Source organism: Solanum stenotomum, chromosome 12 (genome assembly GCF_019186545.1).
Source record: "Solanum stenotomum isolate F172 chromosome 12, ASM1918654v1, whole genome shotgun sequence".
In the NCBI taxonomy this organism is placed as follows: domain Eukaryota; kingdom Viridiplantae; phylum Streptophyta; class Magnoliopsida; order Solanales; family Solanaceae; genus Solanum; species Solanum stenotomum.
In genome coordinates this window covers 26,550,278-26,565,104 of record NC_064293.1, presented here as the reverse complement: position 1 = coordinate 26,565,104, position 14,827 = coordinate 26,550,278, and the positions used below count along the sequence as shown (strand labels likewise).

The window sequence follows — 14,827 nt, the reverse complement described above, 5'->3', positions numbered from 1 at the left end:
ATAATTCACATGCATTTAATTATTAGCATGACTATTTGCAGTTGTACAAGTTGAACTTGAAGAACTATTCTTTTCTTTATAGTTTTTATATATATATATTGTTCACTTAATTACCTTCGATTTGACTTTCATTACTTATCTATCTACGTCTATTAAGGAAAATATAATTATTTTGTTTTTTCATGAAAAATATTTTTTTCAAGTCTTATCTTATAAATTACATGTCTCTGTTACATATTTCTTTCACTAATAATACGAAAGAGTAATTTGTAAAAAGAATGTGTATGCTAAAAATGTTTCTTCATCAAAATTGACCAAAAAATAATAATCCAATTACATTTCGATTTCCTAAAACTGCGTGTATTTTAACTTATTCCCACTGTTCAATGTACCACTAGCAAGTGGGAATTGTTGGAGACTTCTTGAATAAAAAATCAGATGTTAAGTGTTGAAGAATCTTAAATGTTCTTTGAATATGTTTGTCGCGGATTAGAGTAGACGACTAGTATTGGTAGTTAAGCATGATTGTCTCGCTTTCTAGCTGTATAGGCTTGGTGATAGTTTAGTGCCCCTTACCTGTTTCTCCTTTAGTACTCAACATAGTTTCTTTGTCTTGCAATTATTACTGATTGTTTCTTGAGTTTTGGTTTTTGTGTTATTATTTTTTGGATTTTGATAATCACATTATTTTGTTGAATGTTATGTAATGCTTCTTCTAATATTTATTACATCTTGTAGAAACGATCCTTTTACCTCCATGAGATAGGGTAAAGTCTGTTGTGTATATTTTATTCTTCTCCGACTCCACCTATGAGATTATACTGAGTTTGTTATGTTGTTGCCCCTCTGTTTTGCCTGTTCTAGTTAAAAGCATATAAAGGAAAGGCCAATAGTACTAAAGGTTTTTATTTATGGCACATAAAAAGAGTAATAGTACAAGTCTAGCAAAGTTCAACCTTGCAGCTGCAGTTCAAGGTGTGTAAGGTAAAAATGTAAACAAGATGAGATTTGGCTCATGGCCAACAAGTTATTAGCTTTTAGCATGCTACTTAGGGCTGAAGAGAGCACTCCTCCACCGTCTCCCATGATTTGCAGCTTTTGTCTTCAGTGTCTGTTTTACACAATGCAAGATGAGATATCGGGAAGCTCAAGCTCGAAATGCCCTCGTCAAGGATATAAGCCTTTTCTTGAGCTTTCTTCTTTTCTTCATCGGTTAAATCTCCGTAAAGAAGGCTCAAATGTGGCATATATGCTGCACGATCACGAAAGTAAGATATCAGCCACAGAAAATCTAGCCCATATGACACTGTTAGGCAAAAACAAATGTTGAAAGAAAACCAAAGAAGGGGGCAAGGCAGGAGTGAATAACTTCTTCAGAAATTACCAAACTCAAAAACTGATGTGCTAGAACCCTTAAGAATCAGCGTTTTTAAGAAGTGGACACAAATGGTAGACTAGCATCGGTGTTTTTGAATTATGGTTTTAGTATTTGACATGTTCTCTCTGTTAAATATCCAATGAGCTTCCTTCTGCTATCTTAAAGCTAAAGCAGTTCATTCACGGGGTGGGGAATATGATGGAGAGTGGGGCAAGGAGGCAGAAAATAAGGTGGGAAGGAGAGCTCGAAAGACGGCTTTACTACAGAAGTGAAGGACTGTAAGCAAATTGAGGAGGGAAATAGAAAGCAGGGGGAGCTTTTTTTGTTACTACTTAGGAAGTTCAAAATCTGTGTGCGTAAGATTACTGAGTTGTACAGTGCAATCTTTGGTGAAATTAAAAAGGGATGAGTGTTGTCTCCATATTGTAAGTTCTATGATTCAAGAAGGCATCTAGGAAAAGATAATCCACAACTTGTTTTGGGCTGAGGCATAGCTGTAGTTGTTGTTGTACTCAAAAAAAGATAACAAAGGGAAATACACTTTTTGTGACTATAGAAGCTGAATGGGCACAAAATCTAAAGAACGAATGTTTATCTTACATCCTGATCTGTTGTAACCAAAGTGACTGCAGCAGAGAGCACTTGCTTCCACAACCTGGAAGAGGAGAACAGATATCAGGTCACTGATGTCAGCAATTGCACCAAAATTTGTACACAAACGGAACATTGTAAAGCATAAGATTGCTTCTGAACTTATTTTTTAAATCAACATAGCATGGTGAAAAAGACTGCTTCTCCACCCAAAAAAATGTATGAAATAAATTGAAGTATCTAGACATAATGATATATGTACATGACAGCATACTTGTCACCAAATTTTGAATTTCAGGAAAAGAGAAGACATTACCGTATATAAGTAATACCCAACTAATTGAAAGAAAATGAAAAAGGAGGATTCTCAAGGATGAAAATCAAAGGTGAAAAGCATGTATAGGGTGTTCAAGGGTATAGAGCTAACACTTCAAACTTAAAGCGTGCACAAGGCTATAGACCACTAAGCATTAGCCCAATGATACTTTTCTCTACATAACTGACTCAGGGAATTTAGAGCCCATCTCACTTTGAATGAGTCTCAAAGCCTGTTTGACTGCCTTCTCAGGCATTGCTTCCAATTTAGAAACTCTACACGGACATTTTTAGTCGACTTGCCTTCATTTCCTAGGGAATGTGACAAAAATGTATGCCTTTGGCATCTCTTAAGGAAAAGTTTCATTACACTTCCATGTTTCAGTCTCTCCTCATACTTTGCTATCATTTCTAACACACAAACTTACCTTTCATTACACTTCCTTTGTTTGTTCTGGGTGAGAAAATAAGGATGTGACCGAAACTTTTTCAGCTTATCTTTCTCAGGGAAGTAAATATGTAGGCTCAAGGGAAAGTGATTTGGTTCTTTCATCTGCCTCCTTTCCTATACAGAACAAACAGAGAAGGTGGTTTTTGCAACTTTCCAGTTCTCTTCATTTGTCTAGATGCCAAGCTTAGGCTTAGTGCCAATGAAAATTGAATCTCATATCGCTAATGCTTTATATTTTTAATGAAGAACAGTCTAATCTCCGTTATTATATCATGTATACTTCCTCACTTTCTTCTCTCTTTATTCTGTCCTTTAAGCAAAAGCTTTCACTACATAATCAGGGTGTTTTCACAACAAAGGGTGAAGAAATCGGAAAAGAAAGCTACCAATATGGAAATGTATTCTGTTTTGGCCACTGCAATTTATAGTATTATCATACCATCTCAAAAGAAATGCTTTCAGTTACACTAATGTATTTGACCTCTATTGCTCCAAACCCGTGCACTAATACCCTGTGTGTACAATTGATTTCTATCCAGGCGATAGCAAGTGTAGACAATGAACACTCAATCCAACTAGCAATTTTCATATACTAGATTAAGCACATATAAATACCATATATGAATACGAGACCAGAAGGTAGAAAATTGCTTCATGATCATACGACTGACGTTTTAAGTAGATTTTAATAGGACTAGCACCCCAGTTCGTACGTTCAACTACAAGTTCTGATCTTTCTTCTTAAAGGAAAAGTTCAGAGCTTTACACATCCGAAGCCATGGCTTTTCATTTCTTATGCACTAACTTCCGTCATTCTAGTGACTCTAGGCAGCCCTATTGACATTCCAAATGTCTATGCAATTATAAACATTACGATTAGATACATTTCAGTACGTTATCTTACTAAATAATCCACATTGTTGATTGCTAAATTCCCCATTTCCTTGTATTCTTTGTTTAAGCTCCCATTAGCCAAAAGATCAACCATTTTCGACATCAAATATTTAACAAGCCATTGAACAAATTACCAGCACACAAGCTGAAAAAACATAACATTGCTCATCAAACCAGGTCAAAATACAAACATTTTTCTTAATTTCACTTTTTGAAAATAAAAACTAGGTATTTGAAATTACCAAGAACAGTACAAAATCAACCAATAAAAACCTAAAACCAGTCAAGAAGTTGCAAAATTTTACCTCAGTGGTTGGATGAAGCAAAAGGTAAACACACTGATAATAGAAAGTGCCAGTATCTATCTTCTCCACTGTAGCACTATAAGCTTTCACTGTCTCACAAGCTTTTTTGAACCTGTCACGTGCCTCGGCCTCCGTCAATCGAATAGCTCCGATGACGGTCACGTGAGGTTCAAACTGGGGCCCACCAAACTCCGATCGGAGACCCTCCATCAACTTTTTGACCCTAACTCTCACATCCTCCCTCGGCAGAGCCCAAACAGAGTAAACATGTTTCTCCAATACTGCTTCACTGATTTGTACCTGCTGCATAATAGTTGTATCAGCCTCCATGAGAATTATACTGAAATAATTGGAATCGACGATGAAAACCAAGGGATCTGATGTAAAATAGATGAAATTAAACAATTTTGTGTGTCAAGAATTGATTTTTATGGTTTAATTTATCTTCAATTATTATTCGTTTCGATCATTTCACTAATGGATATATGCTCACCAAGCGCGGTGGTATTTTTCAATTCCAGAATATCCTTTTTTTTTGTTCCGAATATTTATAGTCCCATGCAGGGGCAAACACTACCAGATTTAACAGCAATATAGCATAATTGTGTTAAATATTTTAAACAAAAATTTAATATAATGATACCAACTTTTAATTGTCATTCAATATTTTTGCGGTAATATTTGTAAAAGAAAAAAGAAAAATATGTTAAGTCACTAATTGTCTTTTTGTTGAGTGAAAGAATTTTCACTAGCCCCTTACATTTCCTGTTCCTAATAAGTTTTAAAGAAAAAAAGTTTAAAATATATCCAAACTTTCATCAAAATTGCAATTTCAAATTTTGAGCAGGAGCTATTACTCATGCACTATTTAATAGAGTAGCATATTTTAAAGATATATAAATGTCCAGCTTGACAAGTTACTATTTACAATGATGCAATATTTATGATGTCTACTAAATATCTATATATTTTAAAAATACACTATTAAATTATACAAGATAATAAATATTGTCCAAAATTTAGAATTGTTACCGCAATTTCAATTAAAATTCAAATATATTTCGAATCATTTTCCCTAAGTTTTATAAAGTTCTTCAAAAATTTTATTATTACTTTTATCCACCCTAGAAGCTCCACCCTTTTTAGCTCCCGTGATGATTCAAACTCGCAATCTTTAGTTGAAAGTGCACCCTTTTTTACTTTGTTGGTGACTCAAACTTATAAGTTATAACCTTAAAGAGGATGAGGTGTTTACCATCCAAGCCCTCCGTTAAGTTGTTCATTCATTTTGAAAGACGGCACAGTTGGGTTAAAACCAAATAATTTGCTAAAAGAAATTACTCTTTATTTCAATTAGTATTTTATTTTTTATTTTGAGATGTTGCAACTTTCAGGTTATATGGCTTCACACATGACCTGGTTAATTAAGTTCGAACGACAAGGCCTCAAGTTCTCTTTAAATTTGTTTAAATAGAAACATACGTCAAAGTAAAAACACATTCGTTGTTATTTTACAAAACCGAAAAAGAGAAACAAGACTAGTATATATAATGTCAAAATCTTTGACTTATTAATCTGCTGCTGCTGCTAGCTAGCATGCACTCTTTGATCTATGGGAAAGGAGCTATCTTCTTCATTTCTACATCCTCAACATGGATCTCAAAGCATTTGCCGTCCTGTTTCCAGTAATCCGCCTCAGGATTAATCCACTCTGGCTCCGCTATCTCCAGCCTCGTTCTCTTGATTGCATCGGTCGACATATCGTACCTGTCATCTCTCTTCTGGATTAGCTCTGGCTTCACCATCCCCAAATTCACCGCCTGTGGAGACATCATCAGTGATGGTGGCCCAACTGGTAGCTTATCGCCTATTTCCTCCCACATTAAATATATAAACAAAATCAGGAATATATATCTTTTGATTTATGCTGTGAACACTCGAATCAGGAATGTTACCGTTACCTCTATCTGTTTGCCATGTGCACCAGAATTTGCCATACGTTTTTGCAAAATTCTCAACATCTTTTTTCACTACCATCTCTGGAACTCTAGGATTCACCCACAATCCTGATTTTACCTGTCCCATTCGAATTTTCCCCATTTCCATAAAGTTCAAATAACAAATAAGTTTTTCAATATATTGCAAAATATATACTCATATATCAAAATTTACCCTACATATAGGGTAAAACCAAGAGAGATCAATTGAAAAAAGAAAAAAAAGGAAGGAATTGAATAATATCCTAGCTAATTGTGGTGCAGGTGGGACTGTTCCATCCTTAACCAAACCAGGGATCTTGGGTCCAAGCCTAGTTCTGGGCATTAAATTGTTGTACTGTTGTATGTTTACAGGTAAAACTTGAATCCTGTGTCGAAATTAGTACTACTAAAAAGGAACAAACCTCATAAGCATGAGAGTGCCAAAGTTTTTGCTCTTCTTTAGGCAAGGTTTCAAAGATACGATCAGATACTATGTACTCCACTCCTTCACACAAAAAATTCATCACTTATCAGCAAAATAGAAATTCCAAAACGAAAAAGGCAAATCTGAATAATATAAAAGGATAAATACCGATAAGTCGGGCGGTGGAATGATCAGAATCGTAAACAGCACATTGGAGGAAATCCTGATTGACTCGTGTGACGTAATGATGAGTTTCAATTTGTCGATTCATGTCATGATTGTGAGTGCAAAAGTGCAAACATGCTGATTCATTTGCTTAATGGGTTTCAAAGACTGCAGCATTTGAGCACCTTTATCCAGTATGTGTTGCTCCGTTGTCATGGCCTTTCCTGGCGGTATCTGCTCCCCATGGCTCCCTGCCGTCGTTGCAGCCATAGATTGGATCAAAACAAAAAAAAAAAATTAAAGTTTGAAAGAGTTTTTATTATGGAAAGTTGGAGATTGCTCTGGAAAGATGTTGGTGATGTTCTATTTTCAGGGTATTTTGAAGAGGATTTGTGGGATATGTTGCCAGGTGGACATGCAAGAGGGTATGAGGTGGCAATTGGATGCCACGTAGTAACGTGTGTTAAGCATTTGATGACACGTATTCAGTATTTGTGCTTTATGTGAGATGGATAGAATCATGGATAGAGTTCATCAAGATACAGAGAGTAAAGACAAAAGATCATAGAAAGACAAACAACAATTAACATATTCTGTCTTATTCAATAAGATCATACGAGAAAGTGGTAAGCACTCTTTCATTTTTAATTAGAGGTCTTGAATTTGAATCTCTGCGGAATTGCCTCGGCCTACGAAGCATAGTGGTCCACATTTCTATAGTGGACATAATTTTAAAATCATCTTTATTATTTCTATATCAAACCATACAAATAAATTGAAACAAATACCTAAGACTTGTTTTTTTAAAGTACAAGTTTCACTTTTTTTACCTCTTAAATTTCATACATAATTAAACGATACTGTATAAATTATAGTACATACATGGCAACGGACGAGTAATATACATATTTAATCATGACATTATACATTTGCGTTCCATTAATTGATTATTATGAGTTTATATGACATTGAAACTCGATGGCCTAAGGTGATACATGTACTTGATATATTTTTTCATTATCATATGCTCAATATATTATTACCGACAAAATAGAGTTGTTCAGATAGTAATATTATTATTGACAAAATAGAGTTGTTCAGATAATAAACACTTCCAACTTCCAACTTTGAGGTGGTGAGTTCAAGAGTTATGCTACTAAAAGAGACGTTCAATCAATTACATTATTCAACACATGAAAGCATGGGATATACTATACTAATACTTGATGCATATATATAGAGAGCACTATACTAATTGATTATATTTTTCATGGAAAAGGTGCAGTCTTTTTCATATCAGAGTGTTCCACATCAATGGCAAAGCCTTTGCCAGTTTGCATCCAGTAGTTTGCGTAAGGATTCATGGTGGTCTTTGGCCCTGCAATATCCGCCCTTGTCTTTTCCAAATCCTTTGAAGAAATGCCATATTTTTCGTCCCTCTTCTTCACTAGCTCTGGTGCCACCATGCCCAAATTTACACCTTGTGGAGACATCATCAATGCAGGTGCTCCAAGTGGAAGCCTATCACCTGAACCACCACCACAAAATGACATTTTTCCTATGTCAGGCAACATCTCGGACGACATTAATGTATAGTGTCTTATTTATAACCTGTGATAGTAGATTGTTTACTGTATTTTAACATAGAGAGATGACCCCAGCAGTAAAAGAGAAGTAAGGTTCAGGCAAATAGATCCTATTTCGATTATAGGACTGAGGTTGTGGAAATTAGTGTTAGTTGTATTAGCTGTGTAAATTGTACTTTGAGCAATAGTTAGTATAGCTTGTATTGTGATTAGTTGCATAGTTAGTTAGACTAATTGTTAGGCTGTTAGTCGGTTATGATAATTAATAATTCAGTTAGCTTTAGTCATTTGTATAAATAGTAGATCAGATATGAATACAAGTAAGGCAGTTCATTTTACATTTTTCCAGATCTTCTTTTCTCTTTCTCTCTGCATCTTCAATGTAACAGTAGCCATTAGAGCTAGGTTAATCCTTCCAACATGGTATCAAAGCAAGGTTCCATTGAAGCCTAGCTATTCCATTTTGTTTCTTATCATCGAAGGTATTCATACCAGAAGAAATCTGGAAAATTAGCTGCAGATTGGAGAATTTGAATTTGGGTGAAATTGTGTCCAGGTTCATCATCATATTCAATTCAATTGTTGCATTGTTACAAGGAGCTTGAGTAATGGAAACCGGAGGAGATCCACTTGCATCAGATCCTTCCACACCACCGCTGCAATCAAATTTGACACATATTGGATTCACAGATATTCATCCCAGAAATCCTCTGTATCTTCATCCTTCAGACACTCCAGGTAGCATTCTGATTTCACAACAGTTAATTGGCATAGAAAACTATACAGGTTGGAGTCATTCTATGAGAGTAGCATTGTTAGCTAAGAATAAAATAGCCTTTGTTGATGGAACTTGTCGAAGAGAGCAGTATAAGGGAGATTTAGAGCATGAATGGGAAAGGTGTAATGCTTTTGTTTTGTCATGGATTACCAATTCTGTTTCGAAGGAATTGGCAAATGGCCTTATGTTTTCATCTAATGCTCACAATGTTTGGATGGATCTAAAGGAAAGATTTGATAAAAGGAATTTCACTAGAATTTACCAGTTGCATAGAGAAATATGCACTATGAGCCAAGGCACTCTTAGTGTTTCTGAATATTATTCTAAGCTTAGGAACCTTTGGGATGAACACATTTCTCTAGTCCCTCTCCCATCTTGTGAATGTGATAAGTACAGGGAATATGCAGATCACATAGAGAAACAAAAACTCATACAGTTTCTGATGGGACTAAATGAAACATTTGCTCAGTCTAGAAGTCACATTTTAATGACAGTTCCCAGTCCTAATCTAAATCAAGCTTACAACATGATCATGCAAGATGAAAGTCAAAGAGTCCAGTCACATATGATTTCAGTTTTAGTTTCACCACTTCAACGATTAGATATGAATGATTCAACTGCTTTGTCATCTATGCACCATAACAAATTCAAAAAAACAAATGATTTGTATTGTGAACACTGCCATATGAGAAATCACACAACAAAGTACTGCTATAAGCTCATAGGGTACCCATCTGATCACAAGTATGGTAAGAAGAATATAGACAAAACTGAAAGGACGCCACAATCTGGGGATGAACGACAAAGGTTTAGAGGTGATAAACCACAAAGATATGGTGGAAACAAGAGAAACCAGGCACACAATGCTCATTACACAAATGGTTTTGAAGTTGGAGGTAACAGACATCAAGGTCAGATCAGTAGACAGGTAGAGGATTTGGAAACTGGAAATTGCTCCTCTGCATCAATGGTTGTACCATCCTTCACTCCTGACCAATACAAGCACATCATGAAGATATTGGATAATGACACAACCCCACAGGAGAATGCAACGGCCAACAGGGCAGGTATACCTCCCAACTCTACTACTTGCTTCAACTCTAGGTGTTTTTCTGCAGGATTAACCACACCTTCTTGGGTAATTGACACTGGGGCTACCAATCATATGATTTATAGTATGGAATCCTTGTTACAATCCTCACCTGCACCTTCACACTCCAATCAAGTTTTTCTTCCTACTGGACAAACCACTGAAGTTACACACATTGGTTCTGTTTCACTGTTTAACAATTGTGTACTACACAATGTACTTCTAGTTCCTCATTTTGAATATAATCTTCTATCAATTTCTAAACTCACCAAAGAACTTCACTGTTGTGTATCTTTCTATCCTTCTTTTTGCCTCTTTCAGGACCTCTACACTGGAAAGGTGATAGGGATTGGTAAAGAGAAGGAAGGTTTATACCTACTTCCAATTACTACGAAGTCATCTTCACCCACTAAACTAGTTCATTCCTTAGCTTGTTCATCTTCAACTCCAGCTGATCCTTCACTTTGGCATCTCAGACTTGGACATGCACCTACTGCTGTTCTACAGAAGATTCATTCCATCAACTCTTCTTTTCAGCATAAAGACTCCAGCTCATGTCTTGTTTGTCCACTTGCTAGGCAAACTCGATTTTCATTTCCTAATAGTACTATAAAGTCTGTATTTCCTTTTGAACTTCTTCATATGGATGTTTGGGGTCCATATAAGCAATGTACTTACAATGGTTACAAATACTTTCTTACAATTGTAGATGATCATTCTAGAATGACCTGGATTTACTTGTTGAGATTGAAAAGTGATGTTATAGTGCACATTACTTCCTTTCTTAATCTCATTAAAACTCAATTTTCAGCTACTGTTAAAAAGGTTAGATCTGATAATGGTCTGGAATTTTTTAATGCTCAATGTAGCTCTCTTTTTGGATCTCTTGGTATCATACATCAAAGTTCTTGTGTCCACACACCTCAACAAAATGGTGTTGCTGAACGAAAACACAGACACCTACTTGAAATGGCTAGAGCACTTAGGTTTCAAGCCCATGCACCCTTAAAATTTTGGGGTGAGTGTGTTCTTACTGCAACATTCCTCATTAACAAGTTGCCATCCAGTATTCTCTCTCACAAATCACCTTATGAAATATTCCATGGTCATCCTCCTAAAGTGGACCATATTAAGGTGTTTGGTTGTCTGTGCTATGCCACTAAACCAGTTTTTACTGACAAGTTCTTTTCCAAAGTCATACCTTCAGTCTTTATGGGCTATTCCGATACACAAAAAGGTTATAAACTTTACAACATCTCTTCAGACACTTTTTTTGTTAGTAGAGATGTCTCTTTTAGAGAACTCATTTTCCCTTTCAAGCACCCTAAATCTACTTTTCTAATCCCTGAATCCATCACCCCATCTCTCACTTTTCCTTCTTCATCTGCATTTCCTCACCCCTTGGATGTTGCTCCTTATCCTATCATGACCAACACCTCTTCTCCATCTCTTTCTCCATCTGCTCTTCATTCTCCTCATATATCTCCAGAAGTACCTCCTCATGATCCACTACCACCAAGGAGATCTTCTAGAGCTACCAGGCCACCTCTTTGGCATACAGATTACATCACCAAGTCCACATCCACACATCCTATATCTAATTGTCTTTCCTACTCTCATGTGTCTCCTTCCTACAAAGCCTATCTCACTGCTTTTTCTTCTTCTATTTCTGAACCATCCTCCTATGTCCAAGCTGCTCAGGACACAAACTGGATCCATGCTATGAATCAGGAGATTGATGCCCTTACTGCCAATCATACCTGGGAGGTTGTGAACCTTCCTGTTGGCAAAACTCTTATTGGTTGTAAATGGGTTTACAAGGTGAAGTATAAGGCTGATGGGTCCATTGAGAGGTACAAAGCTAGATTGGTTGCCAAGGGTTTCACACAACAAGAGGGTCTTGATTATCATGACACATTTTCTCCAGTGGTCAAAATGGTGACTGTTAGGACTGTTGTTTCTATTGCTGCTCAATCTCATTGGCCTTTGTTTCAGATGGATGTCTACAATGCTTTTCTTCAGGGTGATCTTATGGAGGAAGTTTATATGACTTTGCCACCAGGTCTTGGTAGCCAGGGGGAGCATAAGGTGTGCAGACTACTCAAGTCCTTGTATGGCTTAAAACAAGCTAGCAGGCAATGGAATTTAAAGCTCACAACAGCTCTTATTCAGTCTGGTTTCACATAGAGTAAACTGGACTATTCTTTGTTTACCAAAAGGAACCAAGAAGGAATTGTTATAATACTTGTATATGTTGATGACTTGTTGATCACTGGTAATGACAAAGGACTTATTCAGGAGGCAAAGAAAATCTTAAATCACAATTTCAAAATGAAGGACTTAGGTGAACTAAGGTATTTTCTTGGGATAGAATTTGCAAGGTCTGCCAAAGGGATCCTAATGAATCAAAGGAGATATGCATTGGAGTTAATATCAGAATGTGGTTTAGGGGGAGGAAAGCCTACCACAACACCATTGGAACAAAATCAAAAACTGACCAGCCTGGAATATGACAAAGTATTTGAACCTCCAAGTGATGATGCAGAACTAGAGGATAGAAGAGTGTATTAAAGACTCATAGGGAGGCTGTTATATTTAGCAATGACTAGACCAGATATATCTTATGCAGTACAACACCTAAGCCAATTCATGCATGCACCAAAAAAGTCACACTATGAAGCAGCCTTACATGTAATCAGGTATATCAAACAACAACCTGCACTTGGTCTCCTAATGAGCAGCAGAAATTCAGGGAAGGTCACTGCATATTGTGATGCAGATTGGGCATCTTGCTTATTATCCAGGAAGTCAGTCACATGTTTTGGAATAAAGTATGGAGATTCCTTGATCTCTTGGAAGTCAAAGAAGCAACACACAGTATCAAGAAGCTCAGCAGAAGCAAAGTATAGGAGCATGGCTACCACAGTGGCAGAATTAGTGTGGTTGCAGGGTTTGTTCAAAGAATTGGGTGCCAAAGTGGACTTACCAATGGAGTTGCACTGTGACAACAAAGCAGCCTTACAGATAGCCTCAAATCCTATGTATCATGAGAGAACAAAACATATAGAGATTGATTGTCACTTTATTAGAGAAAGGTTGCAAGAGGGACTGGTTACAACATCATATATTGCTAGTAGAGATCAACTGGCAGACATATTCACAAAGGCATTAGGGAAGCAACTGCATACAGAAATGTTATTCAAGTTGGGATTGTTGGATATTTTTCACCACCCAACTTGAGGGGGAGTGTGGAAATTAGTGTTAGTTGTATTAGCTGTGTAAATTGTACTTTGAGCAATAGTTAGTATAGCTTGTATTGTGATTAGTTGCATAGTTAGTTAGACTAATTGTTAGGCTGTTAGTCGGTTATGATAATTAATAATTCAGTTAGCTTTAGTCATTTGTATAAATAGTAGATCAGATATGAATACAAGTAAGGCAGTTCATTTTACATTTTTCCAGATCTTCTTTTCTCTTTCTCTCTGCATCTTCAATGTAACAGTAGCCATTAGAGCTAGGTTAATCCTTCCAACAGAGGTTCTAAACAGAAAAGGGCATTTGAAAGCAGAATAAGTATTAGTAGCATAACTAAAAGGGGTTCCTCATGGGAGAATTGATGAGTGCTAGTACATTTGAGACTTCTTAATCGGTTATTTGTAAATAGCCCCAGGGCTATGGGGTAAAGCATTACCTCGGCCCCCCTTGTTTGCCGATTGAAGAAAAACCTTATATGGCTTCAAAGTTCAAACAAGCGAGAAAAGCCCTTTTCTATCTTATTAGTCAAGCTCGCTAGCTGCAATTTCAACAAGTTTAAGCCTGGGGACGAGTCTCAGCATTTCAGACGGAAAGATTATTTCTTTTTTTTTTTTGTGTTGAAACATACCATTCAAAGGCATAATTTCTCAAAATTAAAGGAAATAAAGGTATTAAGACTTGCCTCGATCAACTTGCCAGGTGCACCAAAACTTGCCATAAGTTGGAGCAAGATTCTTCAGTTCTTGCTTTTGGACCATCTCTGGAACTTTTGGGTTCACCCAAAGTCCTGCTATAATCTGTACATTCAAAATATTCAGAGTTTTCAAATAGGACTTTTACCCCTAAAAGTATTAATTTGTCAATTAGTACAAAGTTTTTGAATAATTTAGAATGTCAAAGAATTTAAGAACGAGTTAAATGACAAAATTGAAATCAATTACCTCGTATTCATGACTGTGCCAGAGCTTCTGTTCTTCTGCTGGAAGAGTTTCAAAGATTCGATCTGATATTATATATTCTATTCCTGCACTATCACAAACATTCACTACAACCGATATCATCGGCTTAATTCAAACTTAAAAGCTAGCTCCCATCGCCAGCCGAGACAGAAACTAATCACCATTTGCATGTCCACAGGTTTTTTTCACAGCAAATTCATGAAAAAATTATGCTATAGGAATCATTGAAATAGTGAGAAGATCGACTCAACATCAAACAAATCAAGAATTAAAATGAATTACCAATAAGACGTCCTTTAGAATCGTCGGAATCATAAACAGCACACTGGAGGAAATCCTGATTGACTCGACTCACATAGTGATGAGTCTCGATCTGTCGAGTGATATCATGGCTGTACATAGCGAAAGTGCAAACATGTTGGCTCATCTCCTTGATTGGTTTCAAGGACTGCATCAATTGAGCGCCTTTGTCTATAAAACATGCTGCCCAATTGACATTGATTTTCCTGGAGGAACAGAGCCGTCACCTGGAGGCATCGCCCCTGGTGCCTCATCACTAGAAGCCATAAATAATATGGTTTATGATGAAAAAATTGAAGAGTACTCAAATTTTCTATGATTTGGGAGAGAAGAGAAACTGAGAATTATAGAGGTGGA

At 36.4% G+C, this 14,827-nt stretch overlaps 1 protein-coding gene and 2 pseudogenes across 1 annotated transcript; all 3 read right to left on the bottom strand.

Annotated features, from left to right (window-relative positions):
• Nucleotides 1-958: 958 nt before the first annotated feature.
• LOC125848526 (cyclic phosphodiesterase-like) lies at nt 959-4,442 on the bottom strand. Its single transcript, XM_049528410.1, has 3 exons — nt 3,935-4,442; nt 1,979-2,033; nt 959-1,252 (listed from the first exon to the last, which is right to left on the bottom strand). The coding sequence occupies exons 1-3, from the start codon at nt 4,262-4,264 to the stop codon at nt 1,050-1,052; spliced, it is 588 nt and encodes a 195-aa protein (XP_049384367.1). The 5' UTR covers nt 4,265-4,442; the 3' UTR covers nt 959-1,049.
• A 1,097-nt stretch (nt 4,443-5,539) lies between these two features.
• LOC125848525 (oil body-associated protein 2C-like) lies at nt 5,540-6,786 on the bottom strand (annotated as a pseudogene).
• Nucleotides 6,787-7,721: 935 nt separating this feature from the next.
• Nucleotides 7,722-14,752, bottom strand: LOC125848524 (oil body-associated protein 2A-like; annotated as a pseudogene).
• Nucleotides 14,753-14,827: the final 75 nt, after the last annotated feature.

Bases quoted from the DNA above. Each gene is read 5' to 3' on its own strand.
- LOC125848526 (XM_049528410.1), bottom strand. From the start codon at position 4,264: ATGGAGGCTGATACAACTATTATGCAGCAGGTACAAATCAGTGAAGCA. The intron at 2,034-3,934 runs GTAAAATTTTGC...CTCCTCTTCCAG, and splicing joins TGCTTCATCCAACCACTGAG to GTTGTGGAAGCAAGTGCTCT. The intron at 1,253-1,978 runs GTAAGATAAACA...GTGATCGTGCAG, and splicing joins TGGTTACAACAGATCAGGAT to CATATATGCCACATTTGAGC.